This window comes from Anarrhichthys ocellatus, unplaced genomic scaffold (assembly GCF_004355925.1).
Source record: "Anarrhichthys ocellatus isolate YVR2014 unplaced genomic scaffold, GSC_Weel_1.0 scaffold6, whole genome shotgun sequence".
NCBI lineage: Eukaryota > Metazoa > Chordata > Actinopteri > Perciformes > Anarhichadidae > Anarrhichthys > Anarrhichthys ocellatus.
Genome location: NW_022280036.1, coordinates 270,233 through 289,583, shown reverse-complemented (window position 1 = coordinate 289,583; position 19,351 = coordinate 270,233). Strand labels below are relative to the sequence as shown.

At 40.4% G+C, this 19,351-nt stretch overlaps 1 protein-coding gene across 4 annotated transcripts in view; it reads left to right on the top strand.

The window, feature by feature from the left end:
- sh3gl3a (SH3-domain GRB2-like 3a) overlaps nt 1-19,346 on the top strand; it is a 37,307-nt gene extending 17,961 nt beyond the window's left edge. Inside the window, exons 2-11 of one of the 4 annotated variants that reach the window (XM_031846267.1) lie at nt 6,998-7,066; nt 8,263-8,335; nt 8,508-8,651; nt 10,596-10,729; nt 11,185-11,343; nt 11,838-11,941; nt 12,943-13,067; nt 13,195-13,227; nt 13,526-13,591; nt 13,986-19,346. In XM_031846267.1, coding sequence (XP_031702127.1) covers nt 6,998-7,066; nt 8,263-8,335; nt 8,508-8,651; nt 10,596-10,729; nt 11,185-11,343; nt 11,838-11,941; nt 12,943-13,067; nt 13,195-13,227; nt 13,526-13,591; nt 13,986-14,188 — 1,110 coding nt within the window. In that variant the 3' untranslated portion in view covers nt 14,189-19,346. Of the gene's footprint in view, nt 1-6,997; nt 7,067-7,763; nt 7,796-8,262; nt 8,336-8,507; nt 8,652-10,595; nt 10,730-11,184; nt 11,344-11,837; nt 11,942-12,942; nt 13,068-13,194; nt 13,228-13,525; nt 13,592-13,985 lie in introns of those variants that run through there. The other 3 variants (XM_031846270.1, XM_031846268.1, XM_031846269.1) reach the window with 3 other exon arrangements.
- The last annotated feature ends 5 nt before the right edge of the window (nt 19,347-19,351 follow it).

Here is a 19,351-nt window from a genome sequence, read left to right as displayed (position 1 = left end):
CTCAGCTCTCTCAGTCTGCTAATTTTATCCAGGCTGTGACCCACTTGGTGCCTACAACTCTCCTACTGCTGGCAGCACTTGCAGTGGACACACACACACACACACTGAACACCTGTACAGGGACAGGGTTAGTGTGGCTCTCTGTTTAGATTGATCAGGTTGGCTTGTATTTATGAAACTACTGAATGGTAAGGGTTCATATTACCATTGACCTGTAGCTTGTTGTAGCATCACTAGCGATGGTGCAACTGATTTAAGTGGCAAGTTTATTGTGAAACTAAGTTGCAATGTAGCAATTAATGTTGATTTTACACTTGTCAAACTTTCCATCAGCTGGTGAAACAGACTGCAGCTCTACTGGATCACTGGATTGCTAAAATGCATGAGTATTTAATGTGTGGCCTTTACCTCACTTCTGATGTTAGATAATTGCATTGTGGGTTTAATTGTACTCAGTTGATTTGATTGCTTTCTCCAGTGCTCCTGTCGTCATTTACCGACACAAGACCATGCTTCTCTCACACTCACCCATCAGGCTCAGCATCTCTATTCAGCACATGTCGGCCTCTAACCAGGAACATTATATAGTGGTGTCTGAATCACACGAGGTAAGATGTTCAGAAGTGTCCGCCGCACTATTAGCTGCAAAAGCACTCGTCATAATCAATCATAAAACACCATCAGGCTGCACATTTCCTTTCAGATTAACAATATTTGAGTCGTGGTGCATTGAAGAAACCATTAATACTTTCATAAGGAATTGACCTTTTACCAAATAATGAATTTAAGCAAGGCAAATTCGTGCAATTAGTGCCCACATTTAAAAGGTGGGCACTAATTGCCCACCTTTTAAACGTGGGCAATTAGTGCTTTGTATTAAGCAAAAAGTATATATAATAATATAAATGTAAAAATCAATCAAAATAGAATAAAATGAGAAATAAATTTAAAACACATTAAGTAGATCAAATAAAGCAGACAATAGTCATTGGCATTGGCAACCACTTATTTTGGCAAACAGCAACATGTACACCCCAGTCTCTTCAGCTATATGTGAGAGAGGATAAGCAGTGTCAGCAGAATCAAGTCAGACTGGAGGTGATCTCTGAAAGGTGAGACGGTGGACGGGCTGATGTCGTGGAGCTTCGCGCGAGGACTTCAGTGCTGCAGGTCAGAGGATCTGTGGAGGGAAGCAACACAAAGGTTCAAGTGGAGAGAACAGATAAACAAGCAACCATTGATGACAGCACAGCTGCACTACTGCACATGTTAACTTCAGTATTTTTTATTCTTTCAAAGATCAAACACAAACTACAGAGAAATTTGTTTCGCTGCTATAATTAAGCTTTTACGCTTTTACTCTTTTACGTCTTACACTTATTAGCTGACGTATAGTATCTTAATTATAAGTTGACTTGAAATGGTAACCCTATTAAAGCTGTCACAGAAAGAGATTAGCAACACTAAACGATCATATAATTCTTGTATTGGATCGAAGATGGGCAGAAGTTATGTGAAAGACAAGCAGGCCGTGATCACGAGCCAGCCGAGGCTCTACCACTGAGGCTCCACCACTGACCCTCCACCACTGAGGCTACACCACTGAGGCTCCACCACTGACCCTCCACCACTGAGGCTCCACCGCTGACCCTCCACCACTGAGGCTCCACCGCTGGCTACACCACTGACCCTCCACCACTGAGGCTCCACCACTGACCCTCCACCACTGAGGCTCCACCACTGACCCTCCACCACTGAGGCTCCACCATTGAGGCTCCACCACTGACCCTCCACCACTGAGCCTCCACCACTGAGGCTACACCACTGACGCTCCACCACTGAGCCTTCATGTGTCGTTTACAGTGCTGCAATAAGGATGTCCTTTTGAACTGATGACTAATTGGAGTTGTAAGTGACGTGTTAGTTTCCAATTATGACTGAGTGATCAGCAGACATAGCTTAGGTTTTCTCGTAGCAATGAGACAGCTCATTGGGTAACCCAGGGTCAGACCTCATGGATAGTGAACAGGGACTGTTGTGTCAAGAGCCACAATGTCTAATGTAGAGCAGGACACTGCACGTCTTAACTAGGCATATATTGTTATTTTCAGAATAAGTCAGCCTATTTAGCGATCACATCAATTTGCATGTTAGTGCTACTATTCATCTTCTGAACAGTGTGTCACTCCCTCAGTCTCAATCACAGTACATAATCAAATGAATAATGACAGATCCAGTTGACTTGATCCTGGTATTGTGCTTGCTGGCTCAGTGTCACACTATGATGGCTGCTGGGACACTTGGGAGACAGAGTCATTATTAATGGGATTAGTTACAGCTGTGCTTTTCCCCCTATGACAAGTCAAAATGTCTGCTGTGCTCTTTCTGTTTTATGTTCTGTATGTTCTGTAGGGCTGTGTATTGGCAATAATCTAGCGATATGATACGTATTATGAAACGGGTTACGATTCAATATATTGTAATACTGTACGCAAGGCGATATATAGCCCTAAAGCTACTTCCTTCTCAGTTTGCCTTGTTACATTGTTACAAGGGGAAGATTGAATTCTGAATAACAGAACACTCATATAATGCTTTCATGTAGTACTGAGTACTTATTGTGAAAGTAGCAGGCTACCAATGGTTCATTGGGGAATAAATACTCAAGGTTCTCTGAAAAGCCTTTGTTATGCTTCGTGTAATTGTACCCTGATGTTTGCTTTCTCTTATAGTTTTCTTTCTTAATGACAGATAGTGATATTTTATGTCAATAAAACTGCAAAAAATACTTTGATACTTGATGCAAATCCTACACAAACTGCATGTCATCCAAATTTCATAACATAGCATAACAGCCGTTATGGCCCTAACAAATTTCCATTTTCATAAGAACAAGTTTCCTACCACAACTGTTTAGTTAAGTTTTAGCCCCTTTTTCGAGGAAACGTTGAGTTTTGATGGTTTTGGGTAATAGTAAAGAGGTCATCGGTACAGAGCACAGATTCTTATTCAAACATCAAAAAGTATTTGAGGTCATGGTTACCCTGGTGCTTATGTTCGAGATCATGTCACGATTTTTTAGTGTTGGGTCGTGTCCGCTTCGATGTAAATATGGGAAAAGAAGGGATAAAAGTGCTAGTGTTGTTACTACTAGCAGTGACTTTTACAGACTCTAAAAAATCTGATTGATATCCAAAGATAACAAACTCAGCAAAACGTCTACCAGCTTACAATGTTATATGATGTCAGAGTGGGCCATTCTATAGTTGTGGTGTGATTTGATGAGGTTTGGAGAGTCACGAAGATCCACAGACTCAGTTGTGAATTATTATGTGGAGAGTTATTTTGATTGTTGCCCACTAACAAACAAGCGAAGGGACATATCATGTGGGCAAGAGCTGTGTCTGACAGTGTCCAAAATACTCACCAAGGAAGCTCGTGAATTTCATATTTTGACAGATGCTCATGGAAGGTTAATAATGAATAGATTTGTTCTATTTTGATTTGAAAGACTACAACTAGAGGTTACACATAGCTAATTGTAAAGCTGGCATTAAAGTTAACTGAACTTGAAGTCCCAACATTTGAAAATGTCATCAATGAAAAAACAAATTTAAGCACTTTAGTTTGACATTTGTCTTTACTTTCATGAGCACCAAGGTGGAATTTGAAAAGTTTCATTTTCTGGAAGCTGTGAACAATTCTCGTACCTGATGATAACATGAAACTTTTGTAAAATAACAGAAGATGTATTTCTTTTATCGTTATTGTTTCTTTAATTTTACGTCTTATAACCAATTATGTACGGTATTAATCCAAATTTTTATTAGAAAAAATTGTATCTGTAAAATGACATTAATTTTTTGTATTTCTAATCATATAAACTTGGAATTTTACATTTCTTTTTCAACCTCATTGAAGACACAAATACCTTTTTATTTAACAATAAATCTATATAGATTGACAGAACAACTATTCTATTACTACAACCTTTCCCTCTTTTCAATAATAAAAACCTTATTTTAACAGTTTACAAATTAAAAAAGATATTATTCACTGATGAAAACACAATTATTCATTTTTTTATTCCATAATTATACAAAACATCTGTCTGAAATTACAGAAACAATACTTCTTTTACTGTTAAATTTCACAAATTTTATCTGATTGAAAAAAATGATTTACCATATTAAACTTGAATTCAACAATCTTATCTATTCTAAAAATGTAATACTATAATGTATCTTGGTGAATGAAGCGTGCATTTTTGTTATGCTCCATCATTAAAACAAACCCTTTCCCTTGCTTCCATACGCTAGCCTTTTAGCCAAAAGGAGCCAGTCTGATTGTATTCACCTCACTAAATGTCACTATGATGAGAGAGTATGTCCCTCTGATTCCAGCATTCAGTGTTGTCTACATGTCTGCATGTTTGGGTGTGACTGAGGTACGGCCCTGAGAAGAAGGGCCTTTGTTGTGACGCAAACTGCATCAAACATGTTCATGTTGCTTGGGTTTAGGTTCCCTATCAATTTGGAATCTAATTTATTATGCTGTCTGGCAATATCAAGGGCCTGCTTCTAAAGTATTTGGGGATCTGCACTCAGTTCCGTTAATCCTAACAATACTCCATGTGTGATGCCTAATGTCCCTGTTCACTCTGCCACATGGAGAGGATGGTGATGACTCAAGTCTCCTTTCTGTTCTCGCTCGATCTCCAGGTTCTTCCACTTTCTTCCCTGGTAAATGTTGTGCTGTTAGCGGAGCTGCTAATTGGGCTACTTTTAGGTTGCGTCTGTGGGTTGCGTCTGTGCTGCATCGTCACTGTCTGCCCTGTTTAACCTACAGCTACTTTACTAATCTGCTCCTGAAGGAAGCCTTGTTCCTCGTGTGAGAGAGTGAGTTGGACTGCCATGTTAGGAGGGCTGCATAACACAACTGTCATTTGAAAAGTTTCACATCCTCTTCTTTTTGTATTTCCTTGCATTTATTGTTCATGAAACATTTTCAATAAAATACTAGTTATTTTGTCGTTGCACATTGAGTTGAGTTTGTTTTAAATCAAAGCTGTTTGTTAAAGGTCCCATGAAATCAGTTATTTTTTTATCACATCTGTATTGTGCCCAACAATGACAAAAAAAGTTTAGCAGGCATTGTTAATGGTATTTTAGAGTTTGTCGTTTATTGTAAAACCCTAAAAATGTTGATGAGCCATCCTGCTTTCTGGCCAAATACTCATTTTGGGTCCAATTAAAGGCTTTTTAATATCGACGCAGGCTTAACATCGGGATGAATCAGCTCCATCACAGGCATGATGCTGCTTCTCTTCTTCACCAGCATCACTGCCGGCTTCAGATCCAAAAACGACTTTTTCATGTTCTCCTTCCTCCATTTCATCCCTGTCTCATTCATGGGACAAATCCGTGGCTGTGGGGGATAGTGCGATAAGTCCTCCACAACAGAGCAGGCTGTCAATGTGAAATTTAGCGGGAACATAACACACATCCATCCATCCATCCCTGTCTTACAGTTGTTACAGGAAACACGTAAATATACAGATTTAAATAGCAGTCTGCTAGCTATTTCATGGAAACTTTAAAGTTTATAGAGTCTCAACCTACGCAGTGTAGAGCATAGAGATGATGTGTGGAAGACTGAAAAAGAAGTAGACAAAAGGAGGTGGTTGCTCCAATTTGGGTTTTCAAAGGTACTCTAGTCTTGGCAATGCAAGAAATCATCAGAAAGTAAATTAAAACACATATTTAAAATAAGTCCTGAACTGGGAATGGGATGATTTATTTCAGTGTTAGAACATGAACTGACCTGCATTCAGAGGTTTCTTTCTGACTGGCCGACTGCCCTAAATCTTTCAGTATTAGTCCACTATTTGTACTCAGAATTTTAATCCTCTTTTAATCTACCAGAGGAATGGTGTCAAAGTTCCATCCCTCTGTTTGACAAACATTTTAAAAGCATGCAGGGACCACAGTATTACTGCTGTTAGGGGACAGGTGTTGATGGTGGATGTGCTCATATCATATAATAGCAGGTTATTAACCCAATCAATCATTTACCTAAAGAACTAAATCCAAATCACAAAGGCAAATGTCTCTCAGTTACTACCATGTACATGTTTAAAGAGTCATCTTCTCTTCCAAACAGTACATTGCTTATGAAAGGTTGGATAAGCTCAAATGCACTTTGATTATCTGACATCTGAAATCATTTCCATGCCTATTATTCACTCTGTGACATATAATAACATGTTTTCCTCTATATGGTGGATGTATTTAATGTTCTGACACTAGTTCTTTCATACATTTTTTTAAAAATCAGTTAATTTGATTTTACTGAATTATTATTATCTCAGGTATTGTTCTTCTGTTACAGAGTAAAAACAAAAGTCACATGAAAAGTTCTGATAAACTGTGTGTCTTACGACTGGAGAACCACAGGGAAGAGCAGGACAGGCCCCCTGCTGGTCAGTAGAGAGAATGCAGGTTTAAGACACCAGAGGTCTCCGCCTGGTTTAAATACACTGGGCAGGTGTAGGTGATTACACACAGGTGGATCTACACAAGGGTGGGGCAGACAATCACAGTGGCGGGAAAATACACAAAGGCAGGAAGTGAATTGACCTGAAATGAGACAAGAGGTAGATAACACAAAATAAAACAGGAAAAAAGGAAAACTGATGAAATACAAATAAAAACATAATGGCAGGACGAGACAAAAGAAAGGAGCCAAATCAGCAGCTGCAGAGAGAGGTGACATTCAGATACTGCGTTTCAGCCAAGTTTCATGTTCTAAATGTGGAACCAGAGACTGTATACGTATATATAAGTGTGGAACACACCCACAATGTTATTGACCAAGAGGTGCATGCTGGGTCTATAATTCTCATTGTGGATCCTCCTGCAGCGACCTCACTGTGGAACTTCATCCTTCCTCCTGTCCCTTCGTCTTACTCAGTCCTCTATCTGCTCTCTCTGTGCAGCTACTCAGTGAAAAGATCAGTGGGGCAGAGGGGACCAAGCTGGATGAAGACTTCATGGAGATGGAGAGGGTGAGTTCAGTACAGGAGTCTGCTCAGCAGTGAACATGGTCTCATGATGGTGAGACTTTATGATTTCATAAAGTACAAACAGCTCATCCTCAGCTGATAAAACACTTGTGGTGGTCATTGATCTCCCAGATTTCACCTACAAACAAGTCTGATGAAGGACTGTTACTATGAAGATATCAACACAATTTCCTGGCTGGAGTTTGCCCTTTTGATTGGAATTAGTGTTTGATTAGATGTAAGTTATACATTTCTGTTGTCAAAGGAAGAGTTCAACATTTTAGGAAACTGGGAAGATCAACATCAATCTCATTTAGTCAGTCGTCCAATCTCAGCACCCTTCTTTTTTTTTTTTATTGTGTCAGTGTACACAGAGCAACTCAGAATAACATCATGACAGCCTTTAAACCTTTACAACCAGCAGCAAGCAAGAACCCCAAACAGGTAGGTGAGGGAAAAGGCCCAGAAATGTGCAGCGAGCCTGTAAATAGCGAAGCTATCTGTTTCATGACTTTATATTCATGTAAGAAATATAGAAACCCTTTTTTTTATTGTCATATACATATACACAAAATTTGACTTCTGCATTTGACCCACCCCTGTATATAGGGAGCAGTGGGCTGCCAATGACAGGCACCCGGGGAGCAGTGTCTTGCTCAGGGACACTACGACACATCCCATTCGAGGATCAAACCGTTGACCCTGCGGTTACCAGACAACCCTCTTAAGCCAGTGAGCCACGGTCGCCTCCAAATATCAATGAGATTATAGTTATCAATTTGTCCTGGAGATACGTGATGACTATAAGCTGTGTGCACGTAATAAAACATATTATTAGTCACTTAAAGATGACTTTATATCTAAATGTCTAAATTTACTCAACAATTGAAACACTGCAGAATTACTCTGGCGACACACTCCAGCCTCCATATTTCAGGGTTGAATTTGATCTCCAAGTTTATTTTAACTGGCATGAAAAGGGTGAAGTTCAAGTTGAAGAGTTTAGTCGCACTTTGGATCTTTTTTCTCAGTCCTAAGTATCGTCATTCACATTTTGTTTAAAATAGTGTAACAATGAACCCAGCTTGGGTCTGAATCACTAACTGAATGTACTGTTTCAAATATCCTCTAGAACAAAAATGTATTTACACATAAATGCAACATCTCTTTTGTAAACGTTCTTGTCTTGCTCCTTTTAGAAAATTGAGGTGACCAACAAGTCCGTGTTTGACCTCTTGTCCAAAACAACAGAATACCTCCAGCCTAACCCAGGTAAGAGAAAAAAGATGGATCATATGTTATTCTGTTAAAGAATGTACAGTTACTGTATCTGCCACTACAACACCGTCCTGTGTGTGGTATATCCATGCTGAATCCTGTGTGTGGTATATCCATGCTATTGGATTGTGTATATTCATGGTATATTCATTGTTTTCCTCCATAGCCTCTCGAGCCAAACTGAACATGCTGAACACAGTGTCTAAGATCCGAGGGCAGGTGAAGACCACTGGCTACCCTCAGACTGAAGGCCTGATGGGAGACTGCATGCTGCGCTACGGCCATGAGCTGGGAGACGACTCCGTGTTTGGTATCGATTCTCATATTCCAGAAATTCCTAGATAGTGGACAGGGCTGCAGTGAGGTGACTGGGTTTCTCATTCAACACTAGCATCTGTTGAATTCTTGCTGTTTGACTGCCGCACAACTGAGGAGCACTGTCACACTCCTCCTGGATTTCAGATTTGTAACATCAGAAAAACTCAGATGTATGCAGTCAAAACTTCACTCACAAATTGCTGGATTGGAAATGATCACATTTTTAAATACATTTTTATTTGCATATATAACAAATATAACAAATGTCAAATTTGCCTCAGACGGTTTTACAATCTGTACAGTTTACGACATCCTCTGTCCTAGGACTCTAGCAGTGGCTAAGGAAAAATGTAGAGTAACAGTGGAGGGATCCTTTGGACTGAAGTGCAATAGATGTTATGTGTACAGAATGAAAAACATAATATAATGAGAGATGTAATAGCAGTAGTAACGCTAATAATAGCAGAAGCAATGATAAAAAAGGATTTCCAATAGTAATAACAGCAGCAGTAGATATAATATAATAATCATCATAAAGAAAACATTAACAATGATAGAATTGTGACTAATAATAATAGTAATGATAGTAGTAGTGGGTGTCAGCAGGGCCACGGCAGGAGGCTGGACCACGATCCAAATATAACCACGATCCATGGAAACCTGCAAGGAAAGAAAGCACAAAGATTCTGAGGAACAAGCAAAGTCAGTAATGTGTATTAATGGGACATGAATTCATACAGAAGAGAAGAGGAGAGAGGAGCTCAGTGTATCCTAGGAAGTCCCCCAGCAGTCTAGGCCTATAGCAGCATATATAGGGCTGGTCCAAGTCAAACCTGAGCCAGCCCTAACTATAGACCTGAGCCAGCCCTAACTATAGACCTGAGCCAGCCCTAACTATAAACCTGATCCAGCCCTAACTATAGAGCTGAGCCAGCCCTAACTATAAACCTGAGCCAGCCCTAACTATAAACCTGAGCCAGCCCTAACTATAAACCTGAGCCAACCCCAACTGTAAGTGTAATCAAGAGGAAAGTCTTAAGCCTACTAAATGGGACAGAAAGTGGACCTCTCCTGTCAAACCAGCTGAAGGCTCTGGCTCCCATTCTATTTTACACTATAACATAATTGGCTGTAATGTTTTCCAGGTTGGGTGTTAAAGACTAAGAACAAGGCTTTCAAAAAATTTATTTATATTATTAAGTTTAGGTTTCGGGTTGATTAAAAGGCTAGAGTCAAAGATGGCTGCTACTCCACCTCCTCGGCCGCTGCCTCTATAATGTAAGTAATTATATGACTCGGGGTGTGAATTAACTTAAACTGACGATGACAAAGCCAGGTTTCAGTAAGATTAAATAAATAACTTACTGACTACTCACAGTGCTGAAAGCGCTAACAGTTTTCACCTGGGGGGGGGGGGCCGGAGGGTGCCGCCAAGTGTCGGGATGGCGTTATCAGCTGTAAAGGTTGTATGAGCGCAGTGCAGAGAGGCGCCCATGAGCTAGCCAGTGGGGCACGCTTACATGCACTAAAGGAAACTGTCTATCCATCTCCTCCGCTCCGTTCATTACTGTGGACAGCGGCGCATATACACACACACCCACACACACACAACGAACATCACTGTCCCCTTGTGGCACCATAACCAGGGACAATGGATGGAACACGTCCTATTAACTTGACCAATATAGATTTGACCAATCACATTCCACCATGTAAATTCTTAGTTTGGGACCCCCCTGGAACAGGCCTGTATTCTCTATTTGCCCCATTCCTATTCTTGACTCTCAGGTGTACATTTTATCACCTCATTGTTTTCTGATGTGTTTCTGTTTTAATTTGAACACAGCCAGACACGGTGCATGTCTTCAAAGGATTTCTGTGATTTCGCACCCCGCAGGTTAACTGAAGAGATGTGCTTTGTCTCTCTGTCCTGTAGGCTCTGCTCTGGTGGATATGGGCGAGGTCATGAGGCAGATGGCAGATGTGAAGGACTCCCTGGACATAGGTGTCAAACAAAACTTTATTGACCCCCTGCAGAATCTACAGGACAAGGACCTCAAAGAGATCACGGTACAACTTTTTTGTATTATTACAGGCAGGGAGAGAGCTGTTTGTGTGTGCTTGGTTTGTCTCCCTCACTTTTTAGTGAAACTGCTAAAACATTTTCAGCAGGACCTTTTTACCTTCTGATATATCCGGTAAAATTGCTGCACTCCCATACTTGTTACCATGGTTACAAAAGATGTAACTGTTCTGAAAGTGAGACTGAACTGGTGACTAAACTTCCAAGGTCTTGCGTTGCGGTTCCGTCTTCCATGTGGACCATTTGTGTTCAAGTTTACAAATGGACAAAGTCCCACTTCTCGGTCTGTGTTTGTTAGTGAGTTAGTTTGAACAGCACCAAACAGCTTAGTTGTGAAAGAACAGGAACAAATTGATTGTGCTTTGTGCTCCAAAAATAACTTTCCACTAACATTTCACTTTCCCGATGCATTGTGTTGACATGTTCCTCTTTGTGTCTGCAGCACCACCTGAAGAAGCTGGAGGGCCGCCGGTTGGACTTTGACTATAAGAAGAAGCGTCAGGGGAAAATCCCAGACGAGGAGATCCGGCAGGCTGTGGAGAAGTTTGACGAGAGCAAAGAGCTGGCGGAGAGGAGCATGTTCAACTTCCTGGAGAATGATGTAAGAGAGGAGAGAACTTCTAAATCAAGAACAGACCAATAGGCATTAGAATCACAAGCATTGTCTAGCACCTGGTGAAGGCTGATATTTCAGAGTGGCCAAAGAGTCTAACTTGCACAAACCATAGTCAGATATAAAAAAACATAGTCAGATATAAAAAACAGTCAGATAACGGATTGATGAGTCAGGCAGACTAGAATAACATGTTCAACTAAACAACCCCTCTGCCCATGTTAGACGAGACACACTTAGGCATGATTTTAAAATGTAGTAACATTCAGTATATACAAAGTCAGATAATTTCTTATATTATCTGTCTGTGTATGTGTGTGTGTATGTGTGTGTGTGTGTGTGTGTGTGTGTGTGTGTGTGTATGTGTGCGTGTGTGTGTATGTGTGTGTGTGTGTGTGTGTGTGTGTGTGTGTGTGTGTGTGTGTGTGTGTGTGTGTGTGTGTGTGTGTGTGTGTGTGTGTGTGTGTTCTTGTGGCCAATAGGTGGAGCAGGCGAGCCAGCTGCTGGCACTGATCGAGGCGGCCGCAGAGTACCACAGGCAGTCATGTGAAATCCTGCAGGAGCTCAGTGGAAAGCTGCAGAAGAGGTGAGGGAAGCGCTTCGCTTTGCCGTCAGTAATTACTTTACAGCATTCATCCCCTGTGGGAGGACGACAATCTCACTCTGGTTCTGCTGTTCAAAAAGTGATTTCACTCAGAGTGGTTGTGACATTGAAAGCCTGAATGACAGCAATGAGAGTAGTGACAGCAGGTCTGTGAGCAGTATACATTAGCCCAAGAGCAGCCATGACTACTGTCTCAATACCATGGCCAATGAGATACCTGCGTTTCAGTACCAAAACCAAAACTATACTCTTTTCCCATAGTATACTGCAGACTTGACTTTACTGAGTACGAATGTGATTTATTTTCCAAAAAGGGAAGAAAAGTCAAACTTGACAAAAAGTTAGTTGGTTACATGCATTGCTCTGTGTTGTGTTCACACAACCAAACTCAACTAACGCTCCATTTTGCACGTAACATTCTGCTACATCCGACAAAAATAAAAACATGTAAACTGGTAACTGGCCCATACAACGAGTGCCTCATTGCATTCCTCTACGAAAGAGACAAGGGTAAGACAGGAGGAGGAAGTGGACACAAAGTGTGATTGAAATCAAAGCTTCATATACAATAGTGATAAATTGTGTAAAAACAGGTGGGAGATACAATGAAATGTAAACAGGGTCATTTAAGCGTTTGTTGTTGTAATACTCATTGTGGCCTCAAGAGGCTGAAGTGCACGCTACACCATGCAGGACTAAAGGCATTCATTCTTTCTTCTAGGGGAGTTTTGATTCCTCCATGGACTCTAAACACAACGTACATATATTGTGTGTTAACAAGTTATGTATATGAAAACATGAAAGAGAGATCAAGAGCGAAAACAATTTAGATCCGACTTAGAAAGTGGATCACCAGACTTTTTTTTTTCCGGTGGAAAGAGCAGCGTATGCTCAGCCCCTGGTAACGAGACGGAGAAGGTGGGGCCAATTCAAAACAAGGATTTGTTTGTATTTGTTTTCCCTCTGCTACCTTCTCACCCCAGGATATCCACAGCCAGCAGCCGGCCCAAGAGAGAGTTCAAACCCAAATCCATCAGGAGCAGCATGGAGACCCTGGACAACAGTCAGCACAACGGCCTGTCCTACAGCTCCTCGCTGAAATCCACCGGTACATATTCCCGCCTTTACCGTACCTGTGTTTCTTCTTTCGTTTATGCAACTTCCTCCATCAGCCCCATCTTCATTGTTTGCTTTGCCTTCAAGTGTATACATTTTTTTTCTATTATCCCTCACAGATATCCAGATCAACCCCACAGTCAATGGTAAAAGTAGGTATTACTTTATACAGTGTTGAGCTGATGGTCTCTAAATGCACAAAGTATATTTATCTTCCCTCACCAAATGCGGATTACTATCTATACTATTCTATTTACTGACAGTAAACATCCCACCATTCAAACCTTCTGAATGTTACGATAATTATTTTATTTAACAATTAATTAATGTGGCTATTATATCACTAACTGGTGTTATTTCTAACACCACTCATCATAAAGTGAGTGTGTGCATTGTGTTGTGCTGTCTTGTGCTCAACACCATCTTCATTTGTCTTCACATCTCACCCAGCTGATCATATAAACTCTGTTCCACTGTCATGGCCTGAGAGCCCCACCATCAATGGCAATATTCACCGTGAGTAACACACACTGACTGCATTAAACACGTCTGTGACGGCGGACAAAAAACAACAACTATTTTGCTGATGAATGAAATTGTAAGTCGCTTTGGATAAAAGCGTCTGCTGTAATGTAATGTAAGTTCACTTGGGTTGTAATGAAGTGGGCTCAGTATTAGCACTGAAGGTCCTCTTACTTCTGGGCTTTCAGCCAAGTCATCAGCAGGTGGAGTTGGCTCTTTTTTTCTTAGCTATTGTAAGACTCCTTTCAGACATTTTGTCAATGACTAATTGGGGGGAAAAAAGAATTACTTGATAATGAAAGAAATTGTTAGTTTGTAGGAAAGAAGGCAATTCTCATCCTAAATGTGCAGGACTGAAATCCTTGTATGATCTCTTCCTGTGGTGCAGAGGCCGAGGTGTTGGACCAGCCGTGCTGCCGCTCCCTCTATGACTTCGAGCCAGAGAACGGGGGCGAGCTGGGCTTCAAGGAGGGTGACATCATCATCCTCACCAACCAGATAGATGAGAACTGGTACGAGGGCATGATCAGCGGCGATTCCGGCTTCTTCCCCATCAACTACGTGGAGGTCCTAGTCCCCCTGCCTCAGTGAAGACCGGCAGCTTGAGTCCTCTAAAGACTCCCTACCTGCCTCATAACACTCAGCCTCTGTACCCACTCGGCCAGCTCAGCCCGAAGCCGGAAAAGAATTTCTGTCGTCTGATTTTCCAAATGGAGCCAGAGAGGTAGTAGTTTTGTCCCAACCTGACGTAAGATGAAATTTTACTGATTGAATTGTTTTCTCTGTTGATATTTATGAACCTGAATCCAACTGAAAACCAAGCCATTAAGTGGGACACTCTGCCTGGTTGGACCCTTCATGTCCTTTGGGTCTGACCAAGGTGAAAATGTCTAGCAGTCGTCAAACGCTGTCGTCCATCCGATGACACCGCTCTCTGTTGAGCTAGCTGCTTCTTTTTGCCCCCCCACCTCAAACGGAGGCTCCTGAACTCTGCTTGATGTTCACCACTGGACATCGTGACAAAATTGTTTTGTCACTACAAACAAATGATATGCTTTAATTTGCATTATAGTCACATACGGAACATTGTATTCATTTCAGGATATTTTCCATCTCTCATACAGTTACCCCCGAATAACGAAAGAGGCTATGTGCTTGTTCTCAGATCCGGTCATAGAGGTGGCATGCACTGTCACGGATGTCTCGCATCATGCTGACAACATACTAGCCAGCTAAACAGCTAGCATAATCCAAGTATGTATGTAGTCAGATGAATTAGCTTGATGTTTAAAGAGTTGGTTCACCCAAATGATCCCTAGAACCCAGATTTGATTTGATTTGTTTATTTGTGGTGCACACAGGATTGAACAAAGACAATTCAAGCCGTACGGAAGTCATGTATTTTAGAAACATTTTTTTTATATACATTTGTTTGCATCCCGACAGCAATCGATAAATCAAATGCTCTGGCAAAAAGAAAAAAATAATCTGATATCCTGTGGCTGTCACAGGACAGTAATGAGCCCGGCCCGGATGAAATGACTGGACAGGTCACCTGACCGTCTGCTTTCCCGCCTCACTACCTGGGCGCACTCTGCACTCATTGCGTGTCACCAGAGTCTTCCACAAGCTGGTAGCTTGACAGCTGTGAGTACTGAAATTCGCCATGCTCGTTGTTTAAGTTCATAATGATTATTTTGGGGGCAGACAAAAAATAGGATTTGTGTGAACTGACCCTTTTAAAAAGAAATGATGAGTCGATGCCTTTTGATGTCATTCAACATTTCCTCTCTCCCTAGAAAACCTCCAATATGGCCGCCACACTACTGTATTCCACAGATTTTTGAGTTTTTTTGTATTTTAAATAGAATTTCATGTTCTGTGTTATTGTCCAAACACAAGCCTCGTTTTTCTGAGTGCTTACAAGCCTTCAAGTGAAGTCTTACCAAAGTTCAAGGATTATTTAAACAAATTACAGCTTCGTCCTTGTCGTAGTTTTGGCCATCACCTCTATCAGTAAAATAACATTGTACTCTTTAAGTTACTGATATCTGTCACATGGTGACATTGCTTTATAGAAGTCAGATGGGTCAGGAAACACCTGCAGCCAGACAATTAGACAGGTTGTGAAGCACTAACTGATATGGGTCATTCAACAGCTGGTTCCCCTCAGCGCTATAGATAGATAGTTGTTGTGGTAAATGTTATTTTCCCCCAGGGGGGAGATTTTCAGCAGAAGTAGAAGAACAAATCCCACGGTATAAAGAAAAGTGCAAAGCTATAAATCATCTTACAGCTCATTGATTTTGTTTTACAGCCTGTACATTTACAGTTATGGTTCAGTCTCACCACTCTCATCCATTTGTTTCCAGCAGCAGTAGGCTCTTATAAAACCACAGCACACAACTGCCTCAGCATCAGGCAGACAGACACAATTTGAGACTAGCTGGTGAACGTAGTGGAGCATTTAACAGCTAAAGATAAAGATATTTTTTCGGATGTGTCAGTACTGTTTGCTCACAGTTTAAAAGGACACATGTTCAAATATGTGTGTGATTTTCAGCTTGTTGTGAAGGTCTGCCCCCAAGTGGCCAAAGAATAACTGATTTAATGCTGCTTTAAATAAGCCCCTAGGTAAGCCAAATGAATTTGGAAGAGAAGATGAAGTGAAAACGGCAAATTATTACCCAAACTATCCGTTACTAGCATCCATCTGTTATGGTGGGCGAGGACCCACATGCAGGACACTGACCAGAAGTAGGTGAAGTGATTAGAAGGTGTATTTATGGACACAAGGGGGAAGGTAGTGGATGGACTATCAGCAATGCTTCAGGCTCACTTTCAGTTTTACTGTAAAAAAGAAAAGAGTTTAGATAATCTGGACACATTGGTGGCTTTAAGAACCTGCCTTTTTGTTTCTTTCCCTGTTGAATATCTGGTAGAAATGATGGCCAAAATTACACCCAAGTTGTTAAAAATCAGAGTTACCTTTTAAAATGTGGACTAAAACATTTGCCTACACAAAAACACTCCATTCATTCATTTATTTTAAGACATGCTTTTATGAATTTGTGAACGTCTTAAACCACAGCTCTTGGACAGTGATCTCACCTAACTGGCAGAGTTCAAGTCATTCCACTGGTAGACAGTCCGCTCTGTTAGACTCTCCCTGTGTGTTGTAACTCTACATTTCCTCCCCAAACTGACTTTGCCTATTTTGCCTGCTGTGCTCTTAAGTGTCGTCCAGAACACGTGTTTTTATGAGTCTGAAGAACTGAAGTGAACTCATCTCTCTGAATGTCACTCTCGCGCTCTGATTACATGCTCTGACTTATTGTGATATAATGTAAGGAGCGTAGTGCCCACTCTTTGTCAGACAGGGATGAATGCCTTGTCACACTGACACCGAATGAAAGTGCTTTTTGAAATGTCGTCTGTATTGCACTGAAGCTTTAGAATCTACCTACCACATATGTTTATAGACATGCACCTTTTTGTTTGTTCGTATTTTGTTCCTCTTTTTCTTCAGTGTTGCAGTTTGTGTTATTCACAACAAGGTTAGAATCACTGCCATATCAGATATGTGACGTCAAAGTGATAGATACTTAGATTTGTATAACCACAGATGTTCTTTGGACTGTACTATATTGAATCCACTAGCTCAATTATTGTTATATAGATTGGAAAAGTGATCCAATCCAATGAGGTAGATGAACCTGTTACTTTGTGAATCTCCTTCAGGCTCTCTGAAGTGATAGTGGTAAACTGTAGGATAAGTAAAAGCCTGTAGTTACTGTGTGGCCATGCTGATGAACGTGTTTATTTAGGAAGTCCTATCAGGGTTAGGGTTGGTAAAGCACATTTGTAGCCTCAGTTGTCTTTAGAGTGTTCAGCCATCAGACAAGAGGGTGGAAGAGACAAATTACCGTAAATTGTCAAAGAGAGGCCAAGGCCTTTATTTACCTCAACTGTAGATTTTTTATTTGAAACTTTATTTTAATTTTATCATATTTTAGTAAGAAACCTCCTTGTTTTCTGATCGGCTTCTGTTTTAATTTGATGTTGACACAAACTGTATAAAATCAGTTGCATTTCCACAGCACTAGTTCAATCTGCACAACAACAGAGTCAGGTCATACTCACCAGCGCCGGAAGAAATGTTGGCATTGTACGTTCATGCAAACCACGAATAATGTGGATGACAACATTTCTAAAGCAAAAGTTGTTTCATAAATACGTTTTATATCACGCGAAACGCACAATACCACATGGTTAAAGTGTGAAATAATTGGTTAAGTGTGGCCAACAAAACTACTTGGTTAAGGTTAGAAAAAAGATCATGGTCTTTATTTATAATAGCATAACAACTTAACTACAGTAAATAAATAGCAGCCCATAGTGGACTTTCCCACATAACGTTGCAGAAGTGGCATAACAGCATTACGTAGCAATCGTAAAATCAATGTTTAGTTTTGGTTTCATACGGGACACAGTGGTCTCCTGGGTGAAAGTCCTATGTTTGTTTGTGACTGGGCTTAGTTTCTCATCTCTAGCAGGAATATTGTTTTCCTTCACTAACCTCAAGGATATTATATAAAGAACCACATGTTTTTTGTTTTTTTTAATATCTTCTGTTCCTGATAAGCTTTTAGTAGATATATTTGTAGGAAATGTTGAGTTTCATAACTTTAAGAAAAAGGCAAAGCAGACGTGAGCATTTTTTTAAAAGTATTAAATATGACAACACTCTGATGTTGTACTGATGGAATTAGTGCTGTGGAAATGTACATTATAGTGAATTTACCAGTTTTGCCATCAGATTACAGGTAATAAAAAAAAAAAATTCATGTTTAGCGACCTGCCTTTATTATATGACCATTATATGAACAGCGGCTTTTATTCCAGAATTTACGGGAATTATTCTCATGAAACTTTTTTTCCCTCCAGAAGTGTGTAGTCTAATTGGTCATTTGTCCCAATATGAACTCGAAGGATTCATTAGGTTTCGTCTTTTAATGTGTTGTGGACCAACTCAACTTTATATACAATAAAACTTTAGAAAAACTAAAGACATGTATGGATAGCTTGCAATTTTCTAGATGTTCAAGATGTTGCATGATACTTTTTTCCCTAAAGATTGACATTATGAATGTTGGATACTGGGGAGTTCTTAGCACAGGGTGCCATCTGCAACACAGCACAACAAAATACATCACAGGAATGTCCATCAGAAGGTTTAATTCTGCATTTCTTCCGGAAACAACAGGGAAGAAGACTGAAACTCAAGAAATCATTCGAAATGCAATCATCATGAACCAAGTGGAACCATCCAGACTAACCTTCCTTTCCCAAAGTGTTTGACTTTGATTTAAGATAGCCTGTTTCACATTTATGTTTTTTCCGTTAGCCCCACAGTATGAATGCCTGACTTTTGATACACTATAACAAGATCTCTCTCAACACTGTACCTCTGTTTGCCTTTGCAGTATTCTCCTCAGTATTCATTTTACAACCAATTACAAGGCAAAGCGAACTGGCTGCACAGCTCTGTGTTTCATTTCTTTCAGTAGCATAATTTATGCAAAAGGTGTTTTATAGATGTTGTAAATTAATATAATAATAAATATATTGCATAAATAAAGACGAGCAAATATTAACATGTGTGTTTTTGTGTGTCTTCATCTGTGAGTCACACTATGACCAAAATGAGTACGTTTGTGTACTTTTTGTTGTGTGGCTGTTTTTCAGGTCCCT